The following is a 25,091-nucleotide window of genomic DNA, read 5'->3' as shown; positions in this document are numbered from 1 at the left end:
AATGAAGTACTGATGTCTCAAACCCTTTCATAATTTTGCCTTCAATATAACTTCTTGTTTTGTTTTATGCACACGATAGGATGAATACGACTGTGATGGTGTTATTATCGAGGAGAGCTCAGATGTGGTGAAGGCGCGTCCTCTGCTGGCCACAGACTCACACTACAACTCCTGAGGATTTTTTTTTCATTGTTATCATGTATTTATTTGATTGATTCACACATGAGATACTTATGATATTTATTATACGATTCCCATATATTTAATATATTATAATAGTACATTATTAGTATTATTATTTATGCATTTTATATTATTTAATGCCTTCTCTCATTTAATCTTTGCTTGTTTGTTGTGAAAGGCATTGCCTTAATGTGCTAACGATGATAATGCATATATCTAAAAATGTATCGGTTTATGTGTGAATATCAGTCGTTGTTGTAATTTTCTAAAGCCCAGGAATACAAAACATGATTTTTAAAAAAGTCAGCTATATTTTCACATAATTATAATGTATGTTAATATAATGTCAAAATAAATAAATAAATAAATAAATAAATAAATAAATATATATATATATATATATATATATATATATATATATATATATATATATATATATATATATATATATATATATATATATATATATATATATTTATTTATTTATTTTATTTTATTATTATTTATTTTTTTTCTGGGCTTCTGAAACATCACACAGTATCATTATAACGAAATTTAAAACAATGCAGGCCGAAATGGAAATTTTATATATAATAAAATATAATGTAATATGATATAATATAGTATAATATAATGTTATTTTTGATAAAATAAGATGATAAGATAATATCAAAAATATAAATGTCTGACAAAAAATCTAAACACTTATTTCATAAAATTACATTATATTGCCACCTTATAATACACTATAATATTAATATGTTCATATTTTAATGGGAATTACAGAACTTTATATTTTTATAATATAATGTAATATGGTAAATATGTTCATATTTTTATGGTAATTACAGGAAATATAATATAATATAATATAATATAATATAATATAATATAATATAATATAATATAATATAATAAAGTCTTACAATGTCGATGTATTATTTTCACCGTTTGGGGGCGCCAGTGCTGCAGAAATCCCGCACTTCCACTCAACATCATCATCTAACGCTGGTCTGTCTGTGTGTCTGAGTGAGTGTGTGTTTCTCTCTCTTTCTCTCTCTCTCTCTCTCTCTCTGTGTGTGTGTGTGTGTGTGGTGTGTGTGTGTGGATGGAGGAGGCAGAGCCAAACACACATACACAGACACACAGACCAGGACCACACCGACCGGTCTGTCTCCTTAAGATGCTGGAATAACGGCGAGAAACGAACATCTTTCGGTTGTTAATCGTGACCAGCTCACTTACTGTCACCAAAATGTCTGGAAAAATAGACAGTAAGCAAGGTGAGCGTTTGCATTTGTTTACATATATTAATAATGTGAAGGATGAACTTCGGCTAGCCGCGTTAGCATTAGCGTCAGACGGGGGTTCAAGGCCACTGACAGGATCAAAGCATCTCGTCTTTATCTCATTATTAATAGCCAAACGCGACTTATACATGCCTCATATGACATATTCGGGTTTTTAAATACACTGATAAGAGAATTTGCCATTAATGTCTACATGAGTTTGTCTCAGACAGCTGTATTTGGGTGTGGACGGCGCTGCTTATAGCGCTGTTGTTGACTTTAGCTAGCTGTCAGACGTCTCGTTTTCGTCTATTTTTTTTTTTCTTATTCGCTAATTATTTTAATGTGTGATTTTTACGTGGCGGCATATAGAGTTTGTGTTACGGTTGTTTTTGTTCTGGCCTTTCTGTCCGTGTTTTGGTCTGTTGTCCACAAAATGTACTATCCTGTGTGTCTAAATGTACTCCTTATCACTAAAAAATATATATAATCTAATATCTGAACGGTTTCTATGACATATTTCCTCATATATGTTTTGTAAGTGTATGAGATAGATAGATAGATCGATAGATAGATAGATATCCACAGTTGAATATAGACGTGATATATAAATGTAAATATACAGCTATATAGAGACATGCTCTTTTAACTGTTTACGATTTCTACTCATGTTTTCGTGACTTGAAAGAAGTTATACTAACAAACGACTACTGTCACTTCCTTTCTCTGAAGTTTTAGAGAAGTTTGAGTCATTTACTGTAGGTTACCAGTTCACTCAGAGCTTCACATAGATAAACAAACGATTTAAATGTTATAGCAATATTCTGGGATGCATTTAAATGGATGCATAATGGCATTGCATCACCTTGTCAATAATAAACATATCTGCGGTTTATGTTTTTGTGCAAGGTAATTGTTGCAACAAAATTGCTGTCATTTTTAAAAGTTTGGGCTCTGGTTCCGATGGCACCCATTCGTTGGTGAGCAAATGATGCAATGCTGAAATTCTCCAAATCTTGTTTCAATGATGAAACAAAATCCCGCAGCCTATGTCTTAGGTGGCCTTTAAATGAGTCATTTTCAGTTTCCTTAATCATTCGATGCGTTTTGAATCGCTCGATTCATGCCAGGCTAGATTAGCGATAGTGGCACAGAAACGGTTCGGTGCAAGTTTTATGTGTCGCTCTTTTGCACTCAGACGGTGTATGTGCGACTTCTTTTTGTGAATAAAGCTTAATGTCTGTTAACTACCCTGCGTGAGGTTGCCAGCTTTGTCACTTCCTTTCTCAGAGGGTTCAGAGAAATTTGAATCACTTGTGGGTAACTTCTTGTCAGAAGTTCAGTTGATCATCTGTAAATGGCCTTGCGACGTAGATGATGGTTTGCGTAGGAGGATGTTGGCTAGTGTCTTGTGCTTTCAGATATCTCTCTCGAAACGTTCTTGTTTTAAACCCGGTAGCTTCTTTTGCACTTTTCAAGTTTATCAGGTCATGCTGACAATATTTTCATCTCCAGGTTTTTTGTTGTTGTTGTTACTTTGCCTTTTTATGACTTAAAAATAGCCTAGAATATTGCACAATATTCTAGGCTATATTGCACAAATATTGCACAAATCTGATTGAGAGTCGTAAAACGCAAAAGAGCAGTAAAAATCAATGCAAATGCAGTACAAACTCTTGTCTAAAATCAAGTTTTCATTTTAGCGGACGGCTCTAATGAAGCTTTCGTGCATTGATGTTTTAAACCCAGTGTTTGGTAGTAGCTCATCTTGGTGGTGGAAAATGTAAGTTAAGATTTGGCCGGCGGTTGAGGATGGTTCTTGAAAGCGTGATAGAGAGAAAAAAAACTCTGTTCAGAGTTTGTGGTCAACTATTTTGTTTCAGAAGAGGATATGCACAAAAAAAAAAGAGGACATGAATTTGTAGACTGCACTTCCCACTGCGTGAGGATCAAGAAGCGGATGGAAAGATCATGTCCTCTGAAAGCACATGCACACCCTATTAGCCTGCTGAGCTTTTATTAGCAGAACGGTGCGTTTTCTTAGACGGTGTTTCAGGAAGTTGACTCTCATGGGCAATTTAACCTGTTTAGATTAGCAGTCACATCAGTTACTGTGAGATAAGACCGATAAGCGTTGGGTAATTCCAGTCCTGTGCAATTTTTAATGCATTTACTTTCAGTGACCGCTGAATCTGATGTTGTCTTTTTAAATTAAAGGGCAGATTACCAGTAGCAAACTTAAATGTACATTTACAATCTTTTCGCTCCAGGAAATCTGTCCTAAAATATTAACAATGACTGACCCAATTTGTACTTTTTTTTTCAATCAGAATGTCCTTCCTGCTTAAACCAGCTGCTTCCGACTAGCTGGTAATTTCTAAATCCTGCTTTAAACCCACTAAATTTCACAACTGTAGGCTGAGTTTTTTCAGAAAGTTGTTTCGTTAGCCTAAATAATGCACACCTAACCTTCAAAGCTGATATGCGCGTGAGTCAAGTCCTGACAAAACTCACTTGTCGGACTCTTTCTTGATTTTTCTGTATCGTATGATTTGAATGTTCACAGAGTGCCCACGAAAACCCCGAGCACTTTATTCCTTTAATGTGTGCGAGGATAAATTGCCCCTAAATGGTTTTGTGGCCTGCACAATAGTGTCATCACCAAAATTCGTTCCAGAGCGGCACGCTCCAAGAGAGCGGTAAGTCCCACTGTGACCAATTCAGTTTGTAGTCGGAGAGGATTTGACTGTACACAAAGGCCTGCGTCTCTTCTCGCATATATTCCCAAGATATGGAATATGGTTGGTGTCTAGAGCAGTGAACTGGAAAGCTTCTGCATGAATTACTGCAAGATGTCATGAGTACTTGGGGTGTTTCTAAAAAATGTAATTAAAAGTTTTATTGTTTATTGAAATAAAGCTTAAATACAGTATAATAATTAGATTAAAAACAACAATGTCAACAGAAATTGCAATTGTTATTTAACTGAAAATAAGTCTAAGTTGATGTACAACAATTACTAGAAGTAAAAAAAAAAAAAAAACTTATAGTGTGTGTGTGTATATATATGTGTAATTTATGTGTGTTGTGTAAAATGATGCATATATAAATACGCACATACAGGTTATTTTTTTAAAATATGTACATATTTTTACATGTATGTATTTATATTTGTATAATTGCATAAACAATTGTCAAACAATTAATCATGCTAAAAAATAAGTTTACATTATATATGTATGTGTACTGTATTTACTGTACTGTAATTATATTTGTGTGTATATATATATATATATATATATATATATATATATATATATATATATATATATATATTACACACTCACCTACAGTATATAATCAGAAAATATTTTAATATATAATATATTTTAATATATTACGTTTGTACAATGATATATAATTTTTTATAGATTTAATATGTAAAATCTGTTAAATATGTTTTTCTAAAATATATACATGCATGTGTTTGCATTTTATTTATTTCTATATATATATATATATATATATATATATATATATATATATATATATATATATATATATATATATATATATATATATATATATATATATATATCTATATATATATATATATATATATATATATATATATATATATATATATATATATATATATATATATATACACACACACATACACACAAACAGACAGTATATACATATATTATTTTAACAAAATATTTCATTTGGATGGGATATACATTAAATATGTCTATTTATTTGTATCAAAGATATTTCGGAGCTAAATCACCTCATAACAATGTGTGATTTTGTCTTCCTTCAGAATCCCAGCGTTCCCACTTGACATCATTTACAATGAAACTGAAGGACAAATTCCACTCTCCCAAAATCAAGCGGACACCATCGAACAAAAAGTCCAAACCACCACCAGAACAACCCGTGAAGTCCCCAGAAAAGACTGTGACAAAGGTAGTAGATGATGTTAGCTTCATAAACAAAGCTTTTGGTCTGAAAGCACGGGCAATCTGAAGGCAAATAAGCACGTTGTTATCTCGAGATATACTGAAGACGTTGGTTGACTGTCTTTCTATCACATTTAGAGTCTGAGTCGATTAGAGGAGCATGAGAAAGAAGTGGTCAGCGCTTTGCGGTACTTCAAAACGATAATCGACAAGATGGCGGTGGACAAGAAGGTCTTGGAAATGCTCCCTGGTTCTGCTAGCAAAGTTCTAGAGGCCATCATGGGCTTGGTACAACTTGACGGCAAGATACTGAGCAGGTAAAAATGTTTTTGAGCTTCTTGAGAGATTGAGCTTATTGTTCAGCTTTCAAACAACATGTTTTCTGCCTGAACTGTATAAATATTTTATTCCCCTGTCCATCTGTCACCAGTTCAAAAGTGTCCTCCTGTCTCAGTCGACTCTATCAAAGTCTTGCAAACCTCATTCGCTGGTCGGACCAAGTGATGCTGGAGGGGGTGAATTTGGAAGATAAAGAGACGGTTACGACTGTCACCACTGTGATCAAAGCAGTGCTGGATGGTGTGAAGGTATTAATAGAACTCTGTCATGACTTGTCTTCTGTCTGACAGCTATTTTCGGCCCATATTCCAGCTGTATTTAGCTATGGGTTTTGTTCTTAGTTGATAGTGTTGTGTGCAAAGCTGACTTTGTGTGTGGTTTCCTGTAGGAGCTGGTTAAAGTCGCCATTGAGAAACAGGAGCACCCTTCCCCTACGACACCTGTCAAAACCTTGCCTCCTGTCGCCAGTCCACAACGGTAAATGTAAACCTTTTTAAAAAACAACATTATGCCTTCAAGTTCTTGAAATGTTAAATATTTCTATGTTCAAAGCCACATTCAAATGCAGTACAAGTCATCTGTTGGGTTGTCAACCTATAATACAATGTTGCGTGTCAGCGCTGAAATGCCAAGTCATTAATGTATACCTCTGTATTATGGCAGTGTTCCAGAGCCTCCTGTCATTAAGACGAAAGAAAACGTCTTGAGCGATACAACGAACCCACCCGAGGTCACGGAGACCCCAAATAATGTCCCTGATGAGGAAGTGGCCCCTCCTCCTAAACCTCCTCTACCTGGACTCAAAGTGCCTGAACATTGGTATGAAAATGTCTAATTAAATCTTTATGGCATTTATACATTAGATAAATAATGTAAAATAAAATATATTAATACATAGTGTTTTAATGCTATTAAATATTCAGTATGGGATATATGTATACACTATACACACAAAATAGTGTTTTAATTATAAATAATTTTACATATTATATTACATTTTTATTTATATATGTGTGTGTGTGTGTGTAAAATAAAATACACATTTAATGTATTAAATATTATGTATTTATTTATTTTTTAAGAAACCTCAAACTACGTGCTACTATTTTTTTTTATTTTCTTTTTTAACTATGCCATATAAACAAATTATTCCATAAATAAAATGTATATTTTTAAATGTGACATATCATGAAAATCAGACTTTTCCAGGTTTTAAGCTCTATAATCAGGCCCACAGTGCATCTACCAACCATGGAAATGTAGTTTTGTTTTAGAGCGCATCTGATTTTTGTTTTCCTTATGTTGCAAAGGGATCTCATTATAATATTACCTCCCCATGATCTGTAAATTTGCACCTGCGACTTAATCTTTAAAGCGACAACGGTTACCAGTTCCAATGCCATGGCGAAAGTTTGAGCAAAATATGCTAACTGTACTGTACTTGGGTGCACAGATGAGCACAGGACACTATTTAGAGTCCAGTCCTCAGAGGAAGAAAGAGAACAAAACTTTGTATTGCTGCTGCCACACAGATCTAAAATAAACATGTGATTTCCTTCCCAGCTGTTTACCTTCACAGACATAAACGACTGTTTTTGTAACTTGTGTGTTTTTAAACATGAACTTGGTTGTGAATGAGAACATGTCGTGAGAGCTGCTTTCCGTCCGTGTTCTTTAGATGTGTCCACTTAGAAACTCATACATCAGATGTTTAAATTAATATGATTTAAAAAGCATGATTTCAGCTCAGTGAACATGATACTCGGAACCAAAACGGTGTTTAGCAGCTCTGGGGAGCAAAAGCTCATTTGCAATTAAAGAAACATGTAGAAGTAATGGAAATCAGTATTTCTGTTTCCACTCAAAATAGGCATATTCAAAATGATATAATAAATGATCTCTAGGGTATTTTGCACTGAAACTTCACAGACACATTCTGGGACACCAGAGACTTATATGACTTTTGTATAAAGGGGATGTTATGTCTCTTTAAATTGATAAAATATTAAATTTTTTATAGTATTTTATCGAAATAATAATGTTTATTTTATTTTTTTTTATACATGTTTTTCTGTTTAATTTATATTCAAAATTTAAATCTAGAATATAACAGGGCATTCAACCTCTTTTAAGATATAACCTACATTTTTGAGTTTAAAATGGCAATCCTTATAGAACCCTATAGAAAAAGGTAACTACATAAAATGCCCTGCTCTGTCATTGTACTACTGTGCACTCCTGGAAATCTCTGTTTATTTAGTCTTACAAGCTTCATGCAGCGAGTGCAAGGCGGTATTATTGCACAAGGTGAGCAGCAAAAGGAAATACAAAATTTGCTGTGTTATCTTATCACGCTATCTTATCTGGATTACATGCAGTAAACGTTTAGAGATCACAGGTGTGATGTGGTTTGCAGCAGCATGTCGTGTGTGTTTAAAGTGCTGGTCTTATTTACAGATGATTGCACAGACCCATCTCGGTTTGTGGGAAGCCTAAAAGAAAAGGTGCGAAAGAGAGATATAAATAGTGGTATACTTGAGAATTCGGGTCTTTGTAGGGTGCAGCAGCGAAGGCTCGGCTTCCTCTAGCAGACAGTCATTGACATATGGGCTGTTTTCTGAGAAACAAACTTAACAGTGTCAGCTCTCCACTGAAGACTGAAAGAGACAAGAAAGAGAGACAGAAACAGCAAGACGGGATATTCTGATACCAAGTCTAGACAGGAGAGGATTAGGTTGTGCCGCTGGCATAAAAGAGTCTTTGCTTTGTACTCTGAATTATTTGCTGCCATTTCCATGTTTTTGGCGTCTTTCCAGCCACTGAGATATAAGCTTTTTGTTTGAGATTATCTCGATGCCAAGTTTAGCTTACCGACTGGTTTGTTCCCTTTTTTTTTGTCTATAATTTAAAGCCAGCTTCTTTACTAATAGGGTTAATTTACTAAATAATAATAACAGAATTGTAATCCTGTTATCATTTACTCACCCTCATGTAATTGTTTATGATTTTAATAAGACAGTCAGCAAAGAAAATGGCTACTCAATGCTATTGATTGTTTACTTGAATAAATAATGGAAAATTAGGAAAATTTGAATGCAGCATGCCATTATTTTAATTGCATATTTAACAATTTTACTCTAATAATTTACATAAACAATTATTCTTCCCTGCCATTTGCATTGCTACTGGATATTGCTGTATTGATATTGACATGATGTATTGTGAAATGACTCTGGCATGAATTTTGCTGATACCGTGACAACACTGGTGGTGCAAAAAAAAATGTTGTGGAAGTGTGAATATGCAAAAGCGCAAATGATCATTAAGATTTAGATTACAGCATTATACATATCCATTCTTTAAAACCTACATTTTGTTGTCTAGCATTGTCGAAATAATTGCACTCTCTTTCCATACCTAATAAGCATTCGCACAGTGTATCAAGTATTTGATAAGGCTGCGACATTTAACAGCACACTTGTTGTTAGGACGTGCCGCTTTTCAAACCGGAAATATTCACATTATAAGAATATAACCGTTAAAGTCTAAGTTGTGTTTGTGTTAAACCTCTCAACCACAATGCTCACTCTGTCAGAGGTCTTGATGTGACAACTGACTGTATCAAATATGCATTAAGCACGTTTCACATGCTTCAGACAACTTGTATCAAACCCTTTTTTTTCACTGCAGCTCACTTTTTAATTAAAATATTTTTTTTAAAACTGCACATGACATCTCTGATGAAAGTTCTGCATGCGCAGTGATTAATAGTGAAATTTCTTGTTGAACTGTTTTCGGTCGTAGCAGCCCTAATATCCCAAATGTGCTGCGGAGCACAGTTAGCTCACTGAAATGGCATGCAGATGCTTTCATGGCCAACAGTGTCTCAGCTCACAGCTGAAAACGAATTTACATCAGTCAGAATGTTAAAATAAATAAATGACCTGTTAGGACTATGACAGATCCTCCAGGTGTTTTATAGTTTCCCTTCATAGCGAGAACCTTATTTAATCTCCGCTCGAGCCTTTGTCTGGTGAAACAATTTAAGAAAATCTATCTGACCTGGCTTGCTTAGACGGGTTGTTCAAAAGTTAATTGGTATTTGTAAATGTCAGCCAGACATACTCTACATTCACTATGAGTCAGTTCTTTTGCTGGTCTCTCTGCTGTGTGACTTCACCGTTAGCAGCTGTTTTGGGGCGACAGAGCAACTAAACAGACCGACTGAATGACTGATTTATGATGTTGTGGTTTGTGGTTCTAGAGCTGGATTCCACTTTCGCTTTGAAAAAATGTTCCTGGTCACTTAGGATTGGTTGCAGATTTTCTTAACACAGAATTTGTGTGTAGGTTTCTTGATTGACAGCTTGCGTGAGACTAATTTACCTGTTTCAATGCTAGTGTTTGGCTAAACAAACTCCCTGTCCCTTTGCAGTCCACCGGCTCTTCCCCCAAAGAAGCGTCAGTCGGCACCGTCTCCCACAAGGATTGCCATGGTTGCGCCAATGAGTCGTACCACAAGTGGTTCAAGTCTTCCTATTGGTATCTGTCGACAGGTATATACATAGTACCTAGGGTGACCTTGGATATTGCTACAAAATACACCCATGTGACATACGAGTGGTTTTGTTTAGACTGTGTTTAAACTATCCATGAAATTTAAAGTCGTAGGGTCCAAAGACATTATTTAAAAAAATGTCATACTGGTTTGAAACCCTAAGGATCATAAATATTTAATGTTTGGTTGTTTCTTGATGTTAACTGTTCTTAATTTCATCTGAAGGAATATGAGGCAGATGCCTTACAGAGGCGTTTTTCAGGAGGCAGTCACTCTTATGGAGGAGAATCGCCACGACTGTCCCCATGTGGCAGCATTGGCATATTGAGCAAGTCAGATGAACAGCTGTCATCTTTGGAGCAGGACAGCGGACAGTGCTCTCGCAACACCAGCTGTGAGACTCTAGGTGAGTGTTTAAATCACTGTTGAGAAAGCTACTTTGAAACGATAGCTTGTCAGACTACATGGCCCAAGAGTGGTTTAAATATATTGATGAGTTTTATCTTCTCTGTTCTGTCCCCTGCTTTACTCAGACACAGCGGAGAGCTACGACCCCGATTATGACTTCCTGCATCAGGACCTGTCTAGCATCGACCAGATCCCTCCCGCACACACAGGGGGTTGTCTGAGCCCGCTCCCCGAGTCTCACAATGAATCATCCTCCCTCCCTGTTCAGCTTCAATCGATACCACCCGCTCTCCCAAAGAAGGAACGGAGAGCCCCTCCGCCTCAGGTGGAACGATTGTACTCTCAATATGACAATGTTACTGATGAGGACATGCAGACCCCACCATTCCCTCTGTTTCCTTCAATGCCACCCTCGAACCCTGGAGAATATATGGGACACTTTGGCCCTGCTGAGAACGCACAGATCCCTCAGAGCCCTCCACCCCTGCCGGAGAAGAAGAGTCGCCATAGTGAGTATGAGGAACTCAAAAGTTGTCTGTAGTATAGCAAGCCGGACCAAAAAACGCTTGTCTAGTTAGACCTGACAATGTAGTGCTGTTGCACTTATAATAAAATTGAGTTAAGACCCATTCACAACAAGATCTATGTAACTATAATAGTGTTTACATCAATGCATGATAATGTCGATATTCATTTTAAAATGAAAATTAGGTCATTAATCACTTACCTCCATGTCGTTTCAAACCTATAAAAGCTTTGTTTATCTTCAGAATATAATTTAAGATATTCTGGATGAAAACAGGGAGGCTGGTTTAATCTGTTGCCATCAGTGGTGTGTCTGTGTGTGTATGTGTATATATATATATATATATATATATATATATATATATCACCCTGAGTAAAAAAAAAGTAAAAACTTAATAAGTACCAAATAACATGCATTTTGGGTGAATTTTATATTCATGCCAACTTTAAAAGCAGCGTTTAATCTTTAAGTACTATGACCAAAAAAGTAGTTCAAGCCCTGGCATTTCTGTTTGTCTTCACATTAAGCTGTTTGCACAGTTCACTTAATTCCTTGTGTAATGTGTGCGAGGTATGACGCAGTATGGCAAAGCCAGTTTTTCTCTGTAAAGCCCCTCAGTGTTGGGAAAGGGGTTGGGAAACGGTGATGTCAGCTTCTGTGTGAGGTCAGATGGAATAATGCCTTTGTTGGAGAAATCTCTGACTGAATACAGTTCAAGGCCTCACCCAAGCCGGCAGGAAATGAGCTCTTGCTGAAAGACTCTTGTTCAGAGGGAGGGACGATTGAATCGTTTCGAAATTGGCGTGGTTCAACACGTGGGCTGCATGGTTTGATAGAGTTTATGTGAGGCAACACAGAGGATGCTAAATTGTTTTTCTCTTTTAAATTTTATTAACTCACAATTACAGAGCTTTGTAGACAATTTTCGGGGTGGGATGAATTCAGAAATATAGGAAAACATGCTTTTGTCTCTCTGCATGTGGATTAAAAAAATTAATTAATATTCTATAAATATAAATATAGATGAGGATAAATAGTTTGAGTATAATACATTGCATTTAGACATTTAGCAGATGATACATAATACATTGATGTTTAGACATTTAGCAGATGCTTTTATTGAAAGCAACTTACAAATGAAAACAATGTGAACAATCAAAATCAACCAATAAGCAATATGAAAATGCTAGAACAAGTTTGTTCATTTTTAAATTATATAATAAACAAAAAGAAAAATAGATGGTATAGAAAAAGAATAGAGAAACTAGTGTTATTTTTTTATATAAAATTTTTTTTTTTGCAAGATAATTTATAAAATATTACAATGATATTTGTATGTAATGATTTATTTTAATATTTTTAAATGAATTTGAATTAATTGTACATTATTATTATTACTACGTGCAATTAAATTTATTATGAAATTATTGTTAATTTTACACACATAAGCAGAATATTGAGAATTGTAAGTGCACACAAAATGAGAATATGACCAAATTCCGTTTAATTCAATGATAAACAATGTAATATGCTAAATTCAGACTACTCTCAGAGCCTTTTGGCATTATAACCTTTACACTCTCTGTGCATGAGCCAGGTTTCACCACCTGTCTACCTGTGTCTTGATTTAACCTTTTACTTTTTGCCCTATTTACCCACAGTTCTGAAGTACATGCAGTTTATGGAGGACTATTCTGAGCCACTGCCTTCCGTTTTCTACCAGACGCCTCAGAGCGAAAGCATTTACGAGCAGCGCAATAGGAAGCGTTTTCAGGAAGTGTACGGTCTGAGCGACTCCTTCAGCAGCAGCGACGAGACCCTCCCTCCGCCAGCGCTGCCACCCAAACAGAGACAACTGGTGAGAGCTAGATCGCAGCCCTCAGTGCTGTGCCCACGCACGCTCTACACACTTTCTGTCTCATTCTCACCCTCCCTAAATGTTCAAAATTTCATCCTCCTCAGAGTCACCATTAATCATAATGGTAATGGTATTATATTTCCCGTACAGTCAGATTATTGCTTGTATTAAGTTGCTTGAAGCAAAGCATTCATCCTCTGTTGGTCTTACTGAAGTTCAAGTGCTGCCTCGGGCAAGCAGTGGTCATATTATACCAGTAAAAAGTTGTCTTTATCTTACATCATCCATTTTCTCACTGCATGTTGTGTGAACACGTCTGATGTTTATTCAGCTAATGCCTATGAGAAACAGCTGGTAAAATGTGGTAACATCCTTTAAATCTTGTGCTATATGTGGCTGCATGTAGCACCTGGCGCTCTGCACATTTTTTTTTTGTGGCATCGAAATCTAAAAAAACTAGTGACTGATGTTTATTTTTTTTTGTGACACATTTTAGAACAGACTTGTTTTTTTTACGATTTTCTAATGCAGTTTTACAAAGAGGTCGATATAAAAGGATGAGGCATTTTTATGTGTAATAATAAATGACTAAATGCATACTGGACCTGAAAGGAAGTCTGACAACAGTTGTGAGAAAAAGGCAGCAAGACACATCTCGTTTGACATGTAAAGAGGTGTCTTGAAAGCTCAATGCAAGTGTTAGATATATATATTATACTTGTAAGTTTATAAGTGGGCACCAAGAGAGGAAAAATATATAAAATAGCAATATAATGCTATATATTTATATGGGGTGCTTTAAAAGCAACTGTTTCAATGCTATGCACTGTTCTTGCTTTTGTCCTCATTCCTGTCTTGCTAACCCATCTACCTCATTTCATTTGACTCGGTTTCCATTGTTTTCTCTCCCATTCCACGTGACTGAGCAGAAGGATTCAATGAGGTGTGTTGCTTAGTTTCAAGCTCGTGTATAAGGTAACCTTATGTGCTAGTAGCTATCTTACCCGCAAGTTTAGCCATTTTAGCTTTTAGTTTTAGCGATTTCCTGTTTTTGTTTCCCATGCTCTGACTAGCAAGCACAAGCAGCTTACCAGGCGAAAAAACAGAAACCTTTGTCTCACAATATTTTACACAGTTCATTCACTTAACGTCGTTCTTTCCTGCCGCACAGTAAACTTCAGTCTGAATAGACGTCATGTTTAACTGAACGCGATTTAAAAATAGCACCCAAATAGGGCTTTTGAGGTCTTAGGTCACGTCTAATTTTCACAAACCATGATTAAAAATTTTTCATTTGCGTCACATTTAATATGCTGTCTGCTCTGACTAAAGTCTATTCTCCATTCAGCTCACATCTGCTTAGTAATCCACACTGTGTGCATCAATCTCTGGCCTTTTTTCTCTTCCTTCCTCTGCTCTTCTCTTCCCTCCTAGGCTTCCTCGCACTCTGCATCTCCTTCCTCCTCCTCTTCCTCTTCTCTGTCATGTCAGCTGCAGCAGTGTGTGTCTGGGCCTGGCCCTGGTGAGACAGAAACCGCTCTCAGCCTTTCTGCATCTAACTCCTCTCTGAACCGCCAGGGCTCCCTGCCTGTTCCTATGGTGAGTCCCGATTGCATTTTGCTGGCCTCTAACACATTTTTCTTCTCTTTTTGGACTAATAAATTCATCTTTAATATCTTAATATTTTATTTAAATCCTAATTTGACAGCAGTGCTTGTATATTGTAGAAAAATAGTTCACCCAAAAATTAAAATATTCAGCTTTTTTTTTTTACCTTCATGCCATCCATGATTTAGATGGGTTTGTTTTTTCAAAAATAGACTCCATTGAGAAGGTTGTCCCATCAAAACATGTATTGCTGTGATGTTTGTATCAGCTGTTTGGGTTTCATTCTGACGGCACCCATTCGCTGCAGAGGAGTGAGTTTTGACGACAGCGACAACAGCTTGTACATCTTTCAGCAAATTTTCATTCCTTTTAATTTTGCGGTGCAGCATTGCAAACATCACAGCTACGATTCTGTAGATTTGTTTACATGCTGAGAAGTAGCACAAACATGCAAACACTGCTGATTGTCTAATTATTGACTCTGTGTAGGTGTGTGTGCGCCAGCGGCTACAAGAGGAAACATGTTCATAGTAGCTCACATGAATCACAGGTGCTGTAGCCTGTAGGCAGTGAATAGTTCACAACCTCAATTAATGGCAGCGCTACCTCATTTTTTTTTGTTCCCCGCATGCGCCTCTAGTCTTTAGTGGTGCAGATCTAAAGATCTAAAGAGTCAAAAGCATGCACCGCACAGGGGTCCTCTAACTGTGACCTGCTGAAAGGCTCAGGTTAAACATGCATCATCCAGCAGAGACTCGTCGGGCTTCCCGCTGTTAGGTGACTGAGCTGCCTGTTATGATGTTATGTCTCCTAAATATAGGTGATCTGTGTCAGGATTAGTAGCTGGTACTTTGTGTCCCATTTCTTTATGTATATGGAGTGTCAGTAATTCAATGGACCAACTTTGGGATTTAATTACTATATATTTTTTTTATAATGCTGATAATAGTTTTTTATTATAGAATGTTTTTCTTGTTGGTTTATTATTCTTTTAATCATAATTATTACTCCTATTATTATTAATGTATTATTAACTTTAGTAATAATTATCTTACAATTATAATTGAAAAATAATACCAACATTCACAAAATACCTAAAAACCTAAAAAAGTTCCATAAAATGCATAAAAAGATACAAAATAAAAGGAAACCATAATGCATAAAATTCTTCATCGCTAGTTAAGAGCTAAAGTAAATTGATATGTTTTAGCTTAAAAATTCACCATATCAAAACAAAATGAAAAATCATCCAGTCAGACCATAATAATCAAAATTAAATGGACTGAATTAAATGTACTAAAACCGCATTGTAAGCTGCATTAAATTATCAAAGAAAATAGTTACTTCCTATTGCATTAGTCTGCACTAGAAGCACATGGCTTATTGCAGCTGCTCACATTGTAATCAATGAAGCTGTCTGCTTAAGAGTCTGACGTCAATACACTTATAATGTAGACAGCAACGTTGATTAGAATGAAAGCAATACAGTTTTATTACATGATAAATGATGCTTGCTTCCAGTTTAGAGACTGTTAACGATCTTATTTGGCGAAGGAATTGTTTATTGTGATAGTTATGAATAAATGTAATCATGTATTGACCATTTGATGTCCTTTTATTGTATTTCTTCTGCTGCAGTTGAGCAGTGAGTCACCCGAGGCCTTTCGTTACATTGATTTTTACCACAATTAAGAGTGTTTTAGGCAGTTACCTTTAATGCACAACATCAACATCACAGTTTCCTGAGGCCGGTCGTGCTTTGCTACCAAATGTCCTTTGATTTCAGGCCCACCAGAGCTATAGACTCCTTCTGCCAAATTCTTTATTTTTTTGGGCATCAGCTCCGAAACCAAACCTTTACTCTCAAGCCTGTCAATGCTTGTGCTTTCCTCCCTCTTGTTTTCCTGTAGAGCGAAAGTGCTAATGATGAAGGTGGGGAGGGTGAATACGTCAATCTGTATTCATCCAACCAAGCCAATGGAGATGTGACTCTCTCCAATGGAGTAAGTAACAGCATGTCAGCATGACATGCTGCGCTTGTGCTGTTTGTCAATGTAATGCTTGGCTTTGCATCACGCGACTGGTTAATTGCAAATCTTACTAAACACCTGCCATCAAGACACTTTATGAAGTGTCCCAAAAACGACAAACAAGAAATCTCTTGCATGCTAATCTGAGCTTTTGTAACCAGCCATGACTCAGTATTGTTGCATAAGGAATTTTACCATGCCGTACTGGGCGGCCCCTGGCCACAGTAAAATTGGTTCAAAATCCTGCTCTGTATTGTTGGACATATGTCAAGTATGTATTTTTGTGCAGGATTTTGCATGCAGTGTGACCGGAAAAAAAAACTACTCGAGGCCTGTAGTTTTTCATTGACTTTGTGCGCAGACATTGTTGTGAAACTGAGTTGCTGCGATGGGATTCGAGAACTGAAAAGAGGAATCGTTGATTTGATGATTGTGTGTTTTCCAAAATATAAAACCTGCAGTTGCAGCAGTAATTATTAAACCCCTTGAACAGATCATCAGATTCACCCATTTGTGGTCATGTCAACATTACATTTCTGCAAAATTAACTTTATACTGCGGCATGATTTAAAAACAAAACAAAACATCATTTGGTGAAACTGTGAATGTGCAGTCTATTAATTTAGTGTTTGCATATATGTGTATGTAATTATCTACTACAGTGTATATGCATATTTACTATGCATAGACAAAAACTGTGATGTGAAGTCACATAAGCATATTTTCCTTGGCGATGCTCTGTGTTTGATTTATTAATTAACAGCTTAACGCAAATGATTTATCTAACCTCATGTTGGTGATCATCATCGATAATCACTTATTAATGCATGTGATGGGTATTAAGGCACTTTCTGTGAAGATAATATATATATATATATGTAATGAGGTCAGTAATTTTTTTTAAATAATAAGCAAGGATGCTTTTATTTAGCAAGGATGATCAAAAGTACCTTTACATTTTAGAAAAATTGTATTTTAAATACTTTCCTTTTGACATTTCTATTTATCAAATAATTCTGAAAATACGTATTGAGGTTTCCAATTAAATATTTAGCAACACATAATAAAAAGAAATAACAACAACAATAAGGTCATGATGTTTCTTGGGCACCAGATCATATTTGAGTAATGGCTGTTGACAGCTTTGCTATCATAGGAATAAATATATATATATATATATATATATATATATATATATATATATATATATATATATATATATATATATATATATATATTAAATGTATTTAAATAGAAATTTCAAAACATCTAATTTTAAAGTGCCCCTATTCTGTATCATGAAAAGTTCATATTTTGGTTTGGGCTTGTGACTCATTTTAAGGATTCAGAGTCGACTCTTTTGAGAGGCAATAACGGCACACTTTCGGATTGAAAACTTTGCCGGATGGTTTCACTTAGAGCTCTGTTACACTGCAACATCCATAATAGGGGCACTTTAAAACAATATTGGATTATTAGTTCACAATATAATTGTTTTACAGTATTTTTCTGCTCAAACGATCACTTCAAAAAAAAAAAAAGAAAAAAAAACAAGCTTTTTCACAGTGGTGCATATAGTTATTCAGTGGCTTTACTAAATTGCAGTTGTCATTATGCCCCAATCCTGTGTTAAATGTTTTGTGAAATGCAGAACTATGCATTTTGCATTTAATTAATAAGTCCTGCTGTCCTGTTACTGTGAAGCATATTAACAGAGACGTCTCTTTTTCGCCCTATTTTTCTCTGGAAAGAACGATATTTCTGATAGCCTGTTCTGTTATTGCCAGGACTCTTCTTGTGGTGCCGAGGACTTGCTGCAGGACCCTGCTTCAGAACACAGCAAAGATCCAGCAGACCGAGAGGGGTAACTGCTTTAAAGAAACACCTCAGTCAATCTTTTTGTGATTTATGCCGTTTATTTTCTCCCAACAGAAAAGGCCTTTTATTCCACGTTCTGTACTTTTTGATAAGCTGTCCTCTCATTCACAGCTGGAAGCAGAAGTGTGTGGACTCGGAGTTGACTTCAGAAGAAGTGGATGAGCTCTACCTGATAGACCACGAAGAGATAGTCTCTCGGTTAACACTAAAGCAAGAGGTAAAACAGGAGAAACGGAAAGAGCGATCTTTAAGTTTGTATCTTGATTGGTTGCAATGATGTTCGAAGAGCTAGTGTGCTCTCTGCTGCCCTCTGCCTGTGAATTAAAGCTGCTGGGCTGAACCCTATACTGGAGTACATGTGAAATACTACTGTTCACACTGCAAGGTCAGACCTACTGCAGAGAGCATCTCCGCTGAGATAATACATGAGAGAGTTAATAAGTAGACCAGATATACTCTACAATAAGACAGGAAATATGACTCTAGTGAGCAGACATGCTGCTTCCTGTTCCATTCTGCTTTTGAAATCAGGAACGTGTCTTGAAATGAAACATCCTGGCGTCTCAGCATGCGTTGAGGTTCAGCTGACCCTAAGTATATACTGGTTGTTTAAGTTGATGCCACTGAGAAATTATATTTAGGAGGTGATTACATGAAAAGCTCTAAATTTGACCTGCTTGTTGAAAACCATATAATCCTAATCTGTGTTTTTTAGAACGATGACGGTCCTGATGTGAGAGCTGGATCAGGGGATATTTTATTAGTTCATGCCACCGAAACAGATCGCAAAGGTAAGAATCATCCATTCTGATCTAAAGCAGTCCATTATTTTGTGTTAAATATTTATTTAATAGCACGTGCATTAAACAAACTCAAAAGCTTGAGCTCAGTAGAAAAAGATGTAATGAATACTTGCAGCTGATGAAAATGAATACTTTTTGTAGGATGTATTTAAATGATCAAATCACATGGTTTCCACAAAAATATTAAGCAACGCAATGTAATGTTTTCAACATTGATCATTTTTTAAAATGTAATAATATTTTACAGTATTAGTGTTTTTAATGTATTTTCTGACCCCAAATTTTAAACAGTGTTGTAATTTTTTTTTTCTATTTCTTGTTACTGAATCTTACCCTATAATTATGATTAAATAATGCATGTTATATTCTCTTTTGTAGATCGAGTTTTATACTGTGAAGCTTTTTTGACCACATACCGAACGTTTCTAACCCCAGAGGACCTCATTAAAAAGCTCCGCTATAGATATCCTTTCTGATGGCACTTTGGAAATCTTTGCATTGCTAACCTTTTTACACCCCAAGCTTCTTCTCTCCCTTAACTCTGAACACATACACCAGATTTTCTCTCAGCTCTGATGTTATCAAACAACGAGCTAGTAAAAACACCTTCTTCGTGCTGGTGCGCGTCGTGGATGAGCTTTGGTGAGCTGGAACTACTTTTCCTTGACTATTTTGCCATAACGTTAACAATCTTGGCACATACAAGGTTGATAAAAGATTACAGCTCGAGTTCTTGAAGGCACTTACGTAGTTTCTGCGACGTCGCAAGAAACTGCGTAAATGTGAACATTTGCCACAAATATGTACTAGATGTGAATAACATTTTAAATATTGCTTTACAAAGTAATCGCACCTAGAAGTTGTTTGCAGGTGGCTTCTTGTTTGTGAAGCTTATTTGAATGCGAACTCTTCTTTGTATTTCATCAGTTTGGTGGAGCTGACAGAAGACATCCTGAAGCAGCTCATGGAGCTTGTGTTCAATCTGTTGTGTAACGGTGAGCTGACCCTGGCCCGGGTCCTTCGCAAAAACATCCTAGATAAAGTCCAGCAGAAGAAGTTTCTGCAGTACACTAATTCCCTCAAAACGCTGGCTGCACGAGGTGTGGCCGCCAGGTAACGCTCACCTGAATCATCTGTCTTTTCAAAAACTGATCATTTCGGGTGAATTTAACCGATTTCGTCTTTCGAAACAGGCCCGGCACTCTGCACGATTTCCGTAGCCATGAGATCGCAGACCAGCTGACTCTCCTCGATGCTGAGCTGTTTTATAAGATAGAGGCACGACTTCTCTGATGCCGTTCATCATGCTTTCTATCTTGAAATTGATTCAGTATTTTCCAACACGTTTTTTTTTTCCTGACTTACTGCAGATCCCAGAGGTGTTACTTTGGGCAAAGGAACAGAACGAGGAAAAGAGCCCCAATCTGACCCAGTTCACAGAGCACTTCAACAACATGTCATACTGGTATGATGCTGCTTCTCAAGCTGGTGTCGAACTTTCAGCCTTTGAGAAAAGAAATGTCAGGTCCCATAGCACAGCCAGGAAACTAGTTCTGTGAAAGTGGCCCATGCAACAGCACGTTCTGCAAGAACCTCACTTGGACGCTGTCTCTTTTGTATATTTGTAGCAAAAGCCCAACATTTTTCTTTTATGCCAAAAATCATTAGCAAATTAAGTAAAGATCTTGTTCCATGAAGATGGAAATATATCCGTAAAATTTTTCATTAGTAATATGCATTTCTAACAACTTCATTTGAACAACTTTAAAGGCAAATTTCTCAATATGCAGTTTTATTCAAATAGTTGTATCTCGGCCAAATATTGTCTTATCCTAAAAAAAACCCACACATCAATGGAAAGCTTATTTATAGACGCATAAAGCTCCAAGGTTGTATTTGTGTTTCTGAAAATCAATTGCTCAAGTTGATTAAAAGTGGTGAAAAAACGGTAACAATTTCCCTATATGATACTTTTTTTCATTGCATGTAAATCTCAGTGCATGCAGATGTTAAGGATACAGAACATACATTCTTTATGTCTCTATTTAAGGGTTCGATCCTTAATAATCCAGCAAGAGAAAGCCCAGGATCGGGAAAAACTACTTCTGAAGTTCATCAAAATAATGAAGGTACAAACAAATTTCATTCCTCCACTGAATCTAATGAATCCGATCAAAAACCTTGAACCTGTGTCTCTCTATAATTCAGCACTTAAGAAAACTCAATAACTTCAACTCGTACTTGGCAATATTATCAGCGCTGGATTCAGCGCCCATCAGAAGACTGGAATGGCAGAAGCAAACGTCAGAGGTAAAACACGTGCTTCAGAGCTGGGTAGATTACTTACAAATTGTAGTCCTTTACAGATTACATGATGAAAGCTGTAGTTAAGAACATAATCTAGGTTACTATCAATGTATTCGGACTACTTTTTTATTATACTTGTTTTAGTCTTCCAATTAAACATGTTCCTTAAAATATATATTTTTCTTTCTATCTTTGTGATATCCCATATTTGAAAAGAAAAATTTGATGGAACTATGAAGACATTTACTAATAAATAATTTACTGTAATTGTGGGAATAATGTATAATCGCATAATCCATAATAAATTAACAGTAATCAGATTATGAGAAATACTCTAATTACAAGAGAGCACTGTCTGTCTCTATATTATCGTAGTGCTCAGTCGATCGTCATAGTAACTGATATCTGTTATCTTCACAGGGTTTGGAGGAATATTGCACTTTAATTGACAGTTCCTCCTCCTTCCGGGCGTACAGAGCAGCTTTGGCAGATGTGGAGCCTCCGTGTATACCGTATCTGTAAGAACAGATCGCGTTAAGCATTCAAAATTGCGTGTAAAACGTCATATTCGTCTTTAAAGAATCTTTCCCCTATTTTGCCACAAAATGCAGAGGGCTCATCCTCCAGGACTTAACTTTTGTGCATCTTGGGAATCCTGACCTCATCGATGGAAAGATCAACTTCTCCAAACGCTGGCAGCAGTTCAATATCCTGGACACGATGAGGCGCTTCCAGCAAGTGTGAGTACTTGGACAGCACTGGAAAAGCCCTTTCACATCCGTTAACAGCTGAAAACTAAATATGCAGGACTTGTAAATGTAGCGGATTGTGAAAACGAGCACGCACGACCGACTTTTTAATAGATGCCTCTTCACATTTTATATCTTCTCTTTCTTCCAGGCCCTATGACCTCAAACACAACGATGACATTGTCTCGTTCTTTAACGACTTCAGCGACCATCTAGCCGAGGAGGCATTGTGGGAGCTCTCTTTGAAGATCAAGCCTCGCAACATAACTCGCCGTAAAACAGAACGAGAGGAAAGGACGTAGCTCGCTAGGCTAGAACAACAAACTGCTTTTGAAAGCCACTGAAGTTGCAAGACACAGCAATCACAAGTTACTGTAATGGCAGCTACGAGACTGGAAACTATACTGTATTTCTGTTACAGTTTATTGAACCTTTTTCTTTTTGGATTAGATTTTATTTCGTAATTGCACTGCGTCTGAACCTGTGTGTAAATTTGAAGCGGAACAGCGGCAAGCAAAATGACTCAGATTACGGGGTTTGAGATCGTAACCTGGGATTTTTCTGTGATATCCCGGGACGTCTCGCCATCTGGATGTTTGCAGTGCAATCTGGAAAAACAACTGTGACTCCAACTGCGAAGTAATACCATGATGCCTCAGTGGGCACTTTGGATGTGGAATTTCCTTGAAGACTGATATTTTTATTTATTTATTTTGTACGTAACAAATGCACATAAAGACCCTTCGGCTTTAGGGGGATTGCTGTAAATTCAGCTGCTGGATTGAACAGCTTCAAGCATGCTTGATAACAGGTCATTATGAGGAGACGCCGTCTCGGCTATTAATAGCATGTTTTTTAGGATTTTGTTGCTAATTTTCTGCACGGTTAACACAGTATCCAGGTGAACCCAAAAGGAGATTCTACATTTTGTTGCTAAATTTCTTTAAGCAAGACTTTTAATTTGCATCAGGTTTACGACAGTTTATCCCACGACTTGGACTTTCTCACAGCTCTGAGAAAAAAGGTCAGAATCCCAAGACGAAAAAAAAAAAAAATTCAGACTTTTTTTAGCTTACAATTCTCTCATTTTATTTTTCCTTCCTTGGAATAGTAATTGTGACTAATCTTACAGTTCAGAATTGTAAGATATAAACTCACGATGACCTTTTGCACCATAAATATTTTTTTTTATGTTTCTGTTCATATTAAACCCATCCTCTTAATTTCAGCAATTTGAGGCCTATTTAAAATCAGTTGTCTTCCGATTACAAATAATTGCTAATAATCAGGGAAACTCGTTATTTTGTTAATTATCTCTGCTATTTATTTATGTATTTATGTGCGTAGATCAACAAAATGCTTTCGTTATTTGCAAAGGAAGGTGTGTCTTCACTTGTGTGGTTTCTGCCAGAAAGATTTGAGGAGTTTTGCTACAACCGTTCGTATGGTACATTTCAATACTTTTCACTTTGCACAACAGCAAGACACAAAATAACATTTCTGTCGACCTCCCAGAGCCCTCGCAGTGATCAAAGACTGATTATCAAGTGCTTGAAGCTGTTTATGAAGTGGTGTCAGTGTGTTTTTGTTTTTTTTTATACAATGCAGTTTTCCTTTTGTTTTTTAAAAGGATTTTAAATGGAACGTTTGCAGAGAGATTTACTCTGTTGTTGTGAGACGTGATCAAATGTGCACTTTGAAGTTGATTGTGGGAAGCAAAGATTAAAAACTGTTAGGGAACAGTTTGAAGTGGACATGCGTATGAGCCTGAACCCCTGCAACGACGCTTACACAAGAACCTTTTCTTACCTTCGAATTGGACTGAAGTTGGTTTCAAAATTCCAAAGACCCCAGACCACATATCACCACTGTTTTTAACATGATGATGATTCAGTTGCATATAACATACAACTGACATGTACCTCTGTACACATAACCCTGTGAAACCTGGTAAAATAATATACATATCACCAGTGTCTTTGTTTTGTGTGTGTGTGTGTGTGTGTGTGTTAGGGATCCATTTGTTCTGGTTAGGGGAGACATAGTATATAATATATATATGCACGTGAATGATTAAATATGTCTTTCAGAAGTAGTTTGTGACAAAAATAATTTAGAAACCATTACCTAGTCAAGAATTTCTCCGATAACCAAACTTCTTAAAGAATCCAACCTTCTGTCTTGAGACAATTTAAAATGAATAATGAAGTTATTAAATGTTTCTTACTGAAATAAAATATTATTAGTTCATATGAGTGCATTTAATTATATTGATCATACGATAACTATAATTACAATAAACATTTTTTTTCAGATCTTGTGAGCAAAGTGAAGATTTATATTTATATTATATTTAGATTTATATTTAATGTAAAAAATAAGTGTAACAGCTCAGAAAAATTAACATTTCATTCAAATTCATAATGTGATATCTGATTTAGGATTGCACAGTTGGCTATCTTGGCATATATTTAAGATTACTTATATTAAATTATTGTTATTATTCATCGATCTTTTAAAAAAAAAAAACATTTTGAGGTAAGAGACTGACAAATGTCCAAAGTCTACCGCATATCTATTTCAATATTTT

General features: G+C 36.1%; 1 protein-coding gene across 4 annotated transcripts; it reads left to right on the top strand.

The window, feature by feature from the left end:
• Nucleotides 1-1,211: 1,211 nt before the first annotated feature.
• On the top strand, nucleotides 1,212-24,471 carry rapgef1a (Rap guanine nucleotide exchange factor (GEF) 1a). 4 transcript variants are annotated; one of them, XM_043247186.1, is made up of 25 exons: nucleotides 1,212-1,466; nucleotides 5,299-5,444; nucleotides 5,576-5,754; nucleotides 5,868-6,024; nucleotides 6,165-6,253; nucleotides 6,440-6,595; nucleotides 10,212-10,332; nucleotides 10,560-10,740; nucleotides 10,868-11,251; nucleotides 12,930-13,126; nucleotides 14,561-14,725; nucleotides 16,645-16,737; nucleotides 18,552-18,628; nucleotides 18,754-18,859; nucleotides 19,358-19,433; nucleotides 19,824-19,908; nucleotides 19,995-20,087; nucleotides 20,373-20,558; nucleotides 20,639-20,723; nucleotides 20,816-20,910; nucleotides 21,496-21,574; nucleotides 21,654-21,755; nucleotides 22,173-22,270; nucleotides 22,364-22,492; nucleotides 22,653-24,471. In XM_043247186.1, exons 1-25 carry the CDS (start codon nucleotides 1,439-1,441, stop codon nucleotides 22,801-22,803), a joined length of 3,258 nt encoding a protein of 1,085 aa, XP_043103121.1. In that variant the 5' UTR covers nucleotides 1,212-1,438; the 3' UTR covers nucleotides 22,804-24,471. The 4 variants fall into 4 exon arrangements, with proteins under 4 accessions (XP_043103121.1, XP_043103122.1, XP_043103123.1 ...); XM_043247187.1 differs by lacking the exon at nucleotides 16,645-16,737 and having other exon boundaries at nucleotides 1,213-1,466; XM_043247188.1 differs by lacking the exon at nucleotides 14,561-14,725 and having other exon boundaries at nucleotides 1,214-1,466.
• The last annotated feature ends 620 nt before the right edge of the window (nucleotides 24,472-25,091 follow it).

The sequence above is a fragment of the Puntigrus tetrazona genome, chromosome 8 (genome assembly GCF_018831695.1).
Source record: "Puntigrus tetrazona isolate hp1 chromosome 8, ASM1883169v1, whole genome shotgun sequence".
Lineage (NCBI taxonomy): Eukaryota > Metazoa > Chordata > Actinopteri > Cypriniformes > Cyprinidae > Puntigrus > Puntigrus tetrazona.
Note: the sequence above shows the minus strand (reverse complement) of the source record. Positions and strands in the feature narration are given on the sequence as shown.

Bases quoted from the DNA above. Each gene is read 5' to 3' on its own strand.
- rapgef1a (XM_043247186.1), top strand. From the start codon at position 1,439: ATGTCTGGAAAAATAGACAGTAAGCAAG. The intron at 19,434-19,823 runs GTAAGAATCATC...TCTCTTTTGTAG, and splicing joins CACCGAAACAGATCGCAAAG to ATCGAGTTTTATACTGTGAA. The intron at 22,271-22,363 runs GTAAGAACAGAT...CACAAAATGCAG, and splicing joins CCTCCGTGTATACCGTATCT to AGGGCTCATCCTCCAGGACT.